The 10,188-nt window shown below is 35.0% G+C and overlaps 1 protein-coding gene across 1 annotated transcript; it reads left to right on the forward strand.

The window, feature by feature from the left end:
* Positions 1-5,724: 5,724 nt before the first annotated feature.
* LOC147381334 (uncharacterized) lies at positions 5,725-6,030 on the forward strand. Its single transcript, XM_086430575.1, has one exon. The coding sequence runs from the start codon at positions 5,725-5,727 to the stop codon at positions 6,028-6,030; it is 306 nt and encodes a 101-aa protein (XP_086286701.1).
* Positions 6,031-10,188: the final 4,158 nt, after the last annotated feature.

A 10,188-nucleotide genomic window follows, 5' to 3' on the forward strand; every position in this document is an offset into this window, starting at 1 on the left:
TCCAAAATATCCAAAATTGAATCCAAGGGTACCAATAAAGGATAATACAAACCCGAAAATAATTCAAATAATAAAAATGGGTCATTCCCCATGTCATTAAACTTTGATATCCTGCATTATTTAGGGTCATTATGAATGACCCCAAATTGAACCATAACAAATATGGGCCAAACAAAGATATTCAACAACCCAATCAATGATCAACAATAGAGCCAAAAGAATGATAAAAATCAAAAAAAAAAAAAAAAAAACTACAAATAAAATAAAATAAAAAACTAGGTCCTACGGGCAATGCTTCCCATATTTGGGATTTTTCAAGTTTGATCCTCAATAGTCCCCAGTGGAGTAGCCACTGAAAGCGCCATCGATCCGCGGGGTGCGTGGATCCGCTTTTGACCTTTGAGGTTTGGGAGTCGCCACTTAGTTATTACGGTCTAGGAACTGAATATCGACTCTAAATGGATAAAAATAACTAATCTACTTCAAAAGTAACTAAGTTCGGGGATCAAATTACGGGGTTGGATGGTGTTAGGCACCAACCCTGCCCGACAAACGCCGGTCTCTACTAATTTTCAAATAAAACTACATTGCTAACAAGACCTAAATAATAATATTAAAAAAATAAAAATAGTTACCTTTTTCGAACGCAACGGTTTGTTTCCCTCAGATCTGATAGAACAACTCCTTGTATATAGTATCCCTCAATTTGCTCTGTTGTCGGATTTGATTTCGGATCTCTAAGTTGAGGTATCTTCTTCTTGGATATGTGAGTTTTCTGGTTTTTTTTATGAATTCTAAGGTATTTTAAAAGGGTTTTTGGGTGTTTTTTGAGTTAAAGTTGGGGTATGGATGTTAGGTAAGGAGTTAGGGCTTCAAAATTAAGATTTTGGAGAGGTTGAGGAGGCTCCTTGACCTACTTTTTCTAGGATTTATTTTTTTATACAAAAATAGGTTGTAGAGACCCCTATTTATAGATTTTTTTAAGTATCTTTTAGATAGAGTTAATGTTTAATTATAATTCTTTTAGAGAGAATTATTATTTAGTTAGAATTCTATTAAATAGAGTTATTATTTAGTTAGAATTCTATTAAATAGAATTATTATTTAATTAGAACTCTATTAGGATTTTGACTTTTAGTCTCATTTGATTGACTTTAAGATTTTGACCTTAGTCTTACTTGGTTGACTTTAATATCTTGACTTTAGTCTTACTTGATTGACTTTAAGATCTTGACTTTTAGTCTTACTTGATTGACTTTAAGATTGACTTTAATCTTACTTGATTGACTTTAATTTTTTGGAGAACCCCCCTTTATTATATCTTTAATTCTTTGGGCCCCTAGATGGAGGGGTCCTTTAATAAATATCTTGGCAACCATGAACAATTTTGCCTGAGAGCCTAATTGATCGATTTTTTTTACTCAAATTTTTAGATTAATTTTATTAATGTTTCACTTTACATTATTTAATTTTTTATTTATTAATTTCAAAATTTTAAATTTTTTTTAATTGGAAAATTATCGTTTTGCCCCTGAAGAGAACTTTTGCGTTTCAAGTCAGTTTTTGATGTTCCAAGATCTTTTAGAATCGATTTTTTGTAAGGAATTGAATGAGAATATTGGTTTGTGTCATTTATGAAATTTTTTGTGCGAATTGGTCATGAACTTTATGAGGGACATTTTCGTAATTTTGTCAAATTTTGTGAAAATTGGCAAAATGATTTATTTGATTTTGATTTGTTGTTTTATGTGTTTAAAAAGGTGTTCGTAAGCGTAACGTAGGCTCTAGGGATGTATTGATGTTAGGGGTGTTTTTGTAATTTGGTCCTTTTTAGTATTTTTTATCGTATAGTTTGTTTTTGTCGACAAAATGATGATTTCTACGTTTTTGGTGTTATATTTTCCTAGTGTAGTGTAATTTCTACAGTTTTGTTAATTTGAGATACCTCATCAGATTTCTGAAACATATCTAGTAACAAAACAAAGCATTGAAAAAACATCTGTCATTGGGAACCGTTGCGATCAAGTTGACGAGTTGATTAATCAGGCAAGTGCAAAAATGGGGTGTCTACAGTAGCAATTGCCTTTTCTTTCATTATGCTAGTCTCCTTTCAGATCTCTCAATAACCGGATCCCATATAGACTTTTCCACTCGTTGGGAGACCAAGCTATGACATGGGAAGGCATTCTTTTAATCACTTATACCTCAAATCTGAAGATACTCTCTTGTTATTGTTATTATTTTTTTAATCACTCGTTGTGCATGAATACATGTTTAAATAGATGCTATTGACAGTTGGAATATGCACTGTAATTGCTTTTAACATATTATGTTTAAAAAAATGTGCCAGAATTTTCTTTAACACTGAATCTTCTTGTTTATGGGGATCAAAGGAATGTCATATTTCACTAAAACTTACTGGTCATTAATCTCGATCCAGACACATCTTGAAGATATATAGTCTGATACGAGATGTAATTAACAATGGGTTAGTTAAATTCATGTCTACATTCTGGATATGTTTTTGTATTTTTTATTTTATTTTATCCGGCTCACTATAAAAATCATTCCGTGTTAAAGTTATTTCTTAGCCCAACTTAGTCTCTTATCTCTGATTGTTTCTTGGAACCACAGCGATTTGTCTAACCATGTTTTGCTGTATTGTTTTCTACCTGATTGCAATTTCTTCCCATCTTTGGTGTGAAAAGCAGTTTAACTTCTATATATGATAACAAAGGTTGCTCCCTGCCTTATGCAGGTAGAAGGAGACATTGTAGCAATTAAATTGGATCATGTTGCATTGTGGGCCAGGTTGAAAGGGTCAACTGGTCATATTAACAATTCTGCTCCAATTGATGATTCTAGCATGCTCCCTAAAGTTGTTGAAGTGATTGATGATGAAGGCAAAGGGAAGGAAAAGCTTGCTCATGACTATTAAGTGTAATGGACATTGTCCATTTGTCTTAGATTTTTCAAATGTAGGTTATTTCCATGAGAATAATGAAGTTTCAAGTTCAATAAAGAAGATATGTGCCATCAGATTTTTTAAATGTAGGTTATGTCCCAATCAAGCAACCAACTGGAAGGGTTGTAGGTATCATTGAAGGGTCTCATCATTGTGGTGTTGTTGTTGTTGTTAAACAGTGGCTTTCTCATAATGGGTTGAAAGCGCCCTCAATCCGCGGGGTGTGCGGATCCGTTTTTGACCTTTGAGGTTTGGGAGTCGCCACCTAATTATTACGGTCTAAGAACCTAATATCGACTCTAAACGGATAAAAACAACTAATCTACACAAAATAACTGAATTCGGGGATCAAATTACGGGGTTAGAAGGTGTTAGGTACGAACCCCGCCCGGCAAACGCCGGTCTCTACTAATTCCCAAATAAACTACATTGCTAAAAGACCTAAGTAATAAAAAAAATAAAAATATATACCTCTTTGAAGACAACGGTCTTGTTCCCTCATATCTGGTAGAATAGCTTCTTGTACGGTACTCCTCGCTTCGTTATGTTGCTGGATTCACTTCAGATCTCCAAGGATAGGTATCTCTTTCTTAGTTCTATATTCTTCAGATTTTTTTTATGGATTTCTGGGTGATTTTAAAGGGCTTCTAGGTGTTTTTCCAGCTAAAGTTGAAGTATGGGTGTTAGGTAAGGAGTTAGGGATTCAAAATTAGGGTTTATCGGATCGATGAACTTTTGGATGAGCTCAATGGTGCCAAGTTTTTTTTTAAATTGGATTTGCGATCTGGTTATCACCAAATTCGAGTGCACGAGGATGACATTTCGAAAACAGCCTATCGGACACACGATGGACATTACGAGTTCATAGTGATACCATTTGGCCTCACCAACGCACCAGCAACCTTCCAGAGCCTCATGAATGACCTTCTTCGCCCTTATCTCCATAAGTTCATTTTGGTTTTCTTTGATGACATTTTGGTATATTCGAAATCATGGGAAGACCCTTTCAACCATCTGCAAATTGTCTTGCAAATCCTATCAGCTAACAAATTATTTGCAAAAGAATCGAAGTGTCATTTTGGAGCTTTACAGGTTGAATACTTGGGTCAAAATTTCAAAACAAGGTGTAGCAGTTGATCCAGCCAAAATACAAGCCGTCGTTGAGTAGCCTACACCGACAACTGCAAAGGGAGTTCGTGGATTTCTTGGGTTGGCAAGCTATTATCAAAAATTCATCCGTCATTTTGGAGGTATAGTAGCTCCCTTAACTCGACTCCTGACCAAAGAGGATTTTCAGTGGAACATAGAAGCTGAGATGGCCTTCAAACAATTGAAGGAAGCATTAACTTCACCTCCAATCTTATGCCTTCCTGATTTTTCTCAACGGTTCGTGATCAAATGTGACGCTAGTGGTCTTGGACTTGGTGCAATCCTTAATCAACACAATCGACCAGTGGCATATTTCAGCGAAGCCTTAAAAGGATTGGCCTTGGCACTTTCCACCTATGAGAAGGAGATGTTGGCTATCGTCAAAGAAATCAAGAAATGGCGTCCATATCTGCTTGGCAAACCTTCCACGGTCTGCACCAACCAAAAAAGCCTCAAATACTTACTAGAGCAACGGATTTCAATACCAACGCAAACGAGGTGGCTGCCAAAGATTCTTGGTTATGACTATGAAATTGAATACAAACGAGGGCTAGAAAACCAAGGTGCTAATTCTCTATGTCATGTAGTTGAGTTCCAATTCTTATCTATTTCTATGCCACAAGCAGAATGGTGGCCAGTGCTCCAAAAGGAAGTCCAACATGATTCCTTTTATGAGGAATTGCTCAAGATAAGTTCCTTCCAATCATACCACAAATTGCTCCTCATCACCAATCGGGGGTCACTTTGGATTTCACAAAACTCTATCCTGTATTAGGCATAGCTTCTTTTGGTCTAATATGCGCCACACGGTGAAGGAGTTCTTGCAACATTGTGATGTCAGTGAGAGGCTCAAAACTGATTGCATGCGACCAGCGGGATTACTTCAGCCACTACCAATTGCTACAAAAATATGGGCTGATGTTTCAATGAACTTCATCGAAGGTTTACCATCTTCAAAGGGATACACAGTCATTATGGTGGTAGTCGACCGTTTGACAAAATATACTCACTTTGTTCCCTTGAAACACCCGTTTACTGCCTTAACTGTTGCCGAGACATTTGTCTCCAACGTGATCCGCCTGCACAGCCTTCCAACATCGATTGTAAGTGACCGAGACAAGGTGTTTATTAGTTCTTTTTGGCAAACATTGTTCCAGCTCCAGGGCACCAAGTTATGTATGAGCTCGAGTTATCACCCACAATCCGATGGCCAAACTAAAATGGTGAATCGAACTTTGGAGCAGTATTTACGTTGTTTTGCCGGTGAACAGCCTCGGATGTGGATCGAATGGAATCCTTGGGCCGAGTTTAGCTACAATACGTCCACACACTCTTCTACCAAAATGTCACTTTTTGAAGCCGTTTATGGCATTAGACCACCAAGTCTACTAGCTTATGTATTGGGCACTTCATGTGTCCAAACAGTGGATGAGTATTTGCGAGATTGAGATGCCGTCCTTCGTAAGCTACGGCGCAATCTACTCTTGGCTTGGGATCGGATGAAATTTCAAGCGGATCAGCATCGACGTGAAGTTTCATTTCTTGTGGGAGATTTTGTGTATTTAAAACTGCAGCCTTATCAACAAACTTCCATGGTTTTCTGACGTTCAATGAAGCTCGCGCCGAGTTACTTTGGTCCATATCAAATAGTTGAGAAAATAGGATCGGTTGCCTATCGACTTGCTTTACCTGCAAGTTCTCAAATCCATGATGTGTTCCATGTCAGTCTGTTGCGGAAGCATTTGGGACCAATCACCCTAGTCTCTTCCCATCTTTCGCCAATATCAAAGACTACTGCCATCCTTCCAAGGCTGGAAGCTATCCTAGACCGTCGTATAATTCGTAAGGGGAAGTATCATCCGAAGTCTGAAATCTTGGTTAAGTGGCAAGGGGCACCAACAGAAGATGCAACCTAGGAAAATGAGTGGCGTTTTTCGAAGTCTTATCCTTATTTTGTCCTTGACGACAAGGATCCTTGAGTAGGGGGGAATGATACGTGTCCATATTTTTAGGGCCCATGTAAATGGTTGCTACCCATGTAAGTAGTGACTTACTTAGTGGTAGTAGCGTAGCTACACTTTTATTGTTAGCATTTTCTTTATGTTGTAAGACTATATATAGTCTAATTAAGTTTAAGAAAGGGTATGAAACAATTGCCTTTCACTTCTCTCATCTCTTTTTAGATCTCTTCCCCATTTTTAATTTTTAATTTTTTGATAAATACCCCATTTTTAAATTCACTCTTATCAAAAAGTTTACTACCACTTTTTATTGTCTAGTTCAACATTTAATTACTATCAAGTTCGACAATATTTTCTTTTAAAAAACATCGATCTCGACAGTAATTAAATATTGAACTAAACAATAAAAATTGGTGAATTGAACAATAAAAATGTTAAAATGGACAATAAAAAAAGGTGAACTCAACATTGTAAATGCGACCGAGATTTTTCGATTTCTCTTTTTCTTTTTTTGTTTGATACTGAATAAACCTCATCGAAAGTCGAAATATCCAAAATGCTAAATAACGGTTGCCGATTATTTCACTATCAAGATGTAGATCCAGAATCTCGTATTGATACTGATAACTGTTTTATTTTTTCATTTTTTTTTTTTCAGAATTTAGTGATGTTACCGAGTTATCAAGCAACAATTTTGTGTTGTTTTGTGACGTTCTGTTGAATCTAGTACTCTTGACTGCTGGATAAGATTTTTAGTTTCTTTTAACTCTGTATGAATTATGATTGATGGAAAATTTTATTTCAAGCCACTTCTCTTTGACTAGAGCTGGTAGTAGTACAATTTTAAATACTTAAAACTATTTTATTTGCCCCCTGGTGTCATTATGCTTTTCATTGTGGTGATGTTCCATGGATTCTAGTATTCATGGAGTACTGAAATCTCAGAAAATTCATATTAATGTTAGTCAAATGGACATGATTCCTACTCTTATTGCAAGGTATGTGGTGTTCAAATATTTGAGACTCGTGGTTTTGTTGTATTTGTTGCTGAATGGCTTAAATTTGATTTAAGGTGAAAAAAAATGGTGGGCACATTTTCTCACTTTTTCAAATGGATTGGGTTTTCCCAAAATTTGTTATGTTCTTTATTCCTAAGGTGGTGTTGCACGTTATTTTTGGTCCATCGTTCTATTTGTAGTTTATTGGGGGCTTGGATGGAAAGGAGTAGAAGAGTCTTGTACACTCTGTTTGGATTGAGAGCAATGGAGAGGAGAAATGAATCAGTTTTCCTGCATTTCTCTTGTTTTGAGGTTATATTTGAAGATTGAGAGAAGTGGAGAGAAGAGAATCTCAATCTCTCCACCATGTTTGATTGACAGGAGAGAACTTGGGACAACTTTGGAATCTTAAAATATCTTTAAAAAGATCTGGGGATGGAGTTAGAATTATAAAATATTTTTAAAGGATTTCTTTCCCCTCTCGCCTTTTTTCTCTCTTCGTTTCTCACTTAACAATCCAAAGAAGAGAAATAGAGAGAAATTCATTTATTTTCTCTTCTCTTCTCTCTATTTCTCTCGATTCAAACACAATGTAAGTGAAGAGAGAAGAGAAAGTGGGAGAAAAATGCCAATTTTTGTTCTTCCCTCAAATCGAAGAGAAAGTTAATTTCTCTTCTCTCAATCCAAACAGGGTCAAGGGAAAGAGATTTCTTCTTATAATGTGATTTTGTACTTGTTATTTTGCTGGTGCAAATTAAGTAAGGATTTTAAATGAATGTTCTTTGCAGACCTTCTTTTCATATGGGATGAACTATATACACTCTTTGTTTATGTGCTTAGTAGTCCTTGTATTTTTTGTTTTGTTTTTTTTCATTGTTTAGCTTCTTGTACTTAAAAAAGGGGTTCATCTCATCCTCCTGTTTTAAAATTATACTTATTAAAAAAATGTGGTTTAGAAGAATTTTAAACACATGTGCACGTACGAACTCAAACATGAGAGATCTCGATTCTCGACTGTGTGAACATGATATTCAACAGTTGAGATTTATACATAACCTAATCACAGACCTTAAGGATTTTATAATAATAAATTAAATTTTTTACATGGTTGGGATCTTATGTTTTTTTTGCAAGGAAGACTAATGGTTGAAGGTTAGGGTATTTAAGTCAGGATCAAGGGTGCATCCTTTGAAACACAGGAACACACCAAATATTCCCCATGAGCGCCCGCTTCCAAGAGTCAAAGAAATATTCTTCTTTGGGAAAATTACTTAAAGGATCCTTGCGGAAGGGTAGCTTGACAGGACATCTTAACAGTCCTTTGTTTGTATTATCGAGTTCAAAATTTTTATTGTTGAATTAGACACTTTTTTATTTAGTGTCGAGTGATGACCACTTTTTATTTACTGTTGAACTTGGCGCATTTTAATTACTGTTGAGTTCACCACTTTTTAAAGTAAAAAGTGAGCTCAATACTAGTAAAACCCACCAGTTTTTAATTTTTGAATTTTTTTCTACTAAAATACATGAAAAGATCAACTAAAAACTTGATATAACAACTTGTTCAAATGATTTCAACTCAAAAGAACCATATTCTTGATCGATTTTCATTCAAAAACTAAGAAAAAAAAGGAAGTGAAAAAACCCTTATTTTTTACATACATCTTCAAAATTGTTGAAAATATCTTTTTCTTCTTTTCTTAAATCCTTTCTAATAGAATGAAATCTCTGAAACTTGATCGAGATGTCAAAAATCCAATTTTTGGATGAAAATGATGAGTTCGAACTTTTAGTGCAATTAATCGTGACAAATATAAGAAATGAGGTCCAGGGACCATTTAGAAACTAAAAGTTTACTAAATGTCAGGGAAAAAGTTTACTAGAGTAACTGTTGGCAACGTAGGGGATATTTAGAAAGAAACCATTCCACAAGGGTCCTATAAGTAATTTTCCCTTCTTTACATGATATGTAACTCCATATATTCTCAATTGGTGAATACTTGAGATTTTCAAAGTTCAAATGATCATTAACCATGGTCTTCTCTTGAGGATTAATGAAAAACCTACCATAAGTCACCATTACAAATAGCGAAGATACATCGTAACACTTTTTTTTCCCATACCGTATGATATCCCACATCCCTTTTGGGATATGGATTAATTTAAATGATTGCATACCCCAACACCATGGAAGTTTCTCAACATGAAATAAAGTAAGTCAAGAGGTCACCCAGTTTCGAATACATGACTAGAGGGAATCCCACATTTGATCAGCTAGATTAATTTGTTTAGTTTGGATTTTGATTTCTTTTGCTTTACCAACTAAGTTCGCTGACACCTGCATTATACCTTTTAATCTTTCAACTTCATCTATAGTTATTATATAAGAAAAAAAAAAAAAAAAAGCAAAGCTAGAATTTTTTTAACATTAAACTCATCCTGAATTATATATATACACACAGACGAAACTCAAAACCAATGAATGAATCAAATTAGCAAACCAAGAAACTAATTTTCTAACTAGGCCTACAAATCGGACCTCAGATGTTTTACTGGTCCGAGTACATAGACCATGAACCCATCTATTTACCTTTATTTATTTTTAATGATTTTACATTACTTTGTGTGTGGTCTTATTGGACAAGGCATTGCCAATTTAATCATGACTTCCAAACGGTACACTTCTATATTGACATATCCTGCATACATTTTTTTTAGCTACCACATTGCCTACTCCCTTAATGGTTTTGTACTGAACACATTATTTAATTTGCTTATAATGTTATACGTTTGAGCTTCAGCTATTTTAGCCATTTTCTTGTAGCTCTTATGATTCGTTTGTCAGAATGGCCGTAGATCTATATTTCTATTGGTTGCTTTAACTTTAAATAAAGAATTGATAATTTACAGGATTTAAAGCGTAACCCTCAGTTCAGGTGTGCTTAAATTTCGTTCATATTTCTGAAATCATATGCGTGGTGAATTATGAATGGAAAACTATTTTTCAGTGAAAATATCTTTCTTTTCCTCTTTATGTTTAACTTAGAGAAATATGATATGTGGATTTTGAAAATCAAGATGTATTTTCTGTTCATAGTTTATTAACATGACACAT

The sequence above is a fragment of the Akebia trifoliata genome, unplaced genomic scaffold (genome assembly GCF_017979445.1).
Source record: "Akebia trifoliata isolate Shusen 1 unplaced genomic scaffold, ASM1797944v1 Contig00565, whole genome shotgun sequence".
Classification (NCBI taxonomy): Eukaryota; Viridiplantae; Streptophyta; class Magnoliopsida; order Ranunculales; family Lardizabalaceae; genus Akebia; species Akebia trifoliata.

Excerpts from the sequence above, each read along its gene's own strand:
- LOC147381334 (XM_086430575.1), top strand. The coding sequence starts at position 5,725 with ATGAAGCTCGCGCCGAGTTACTTTGGTCCATATCAAATAGTTGAGAAA.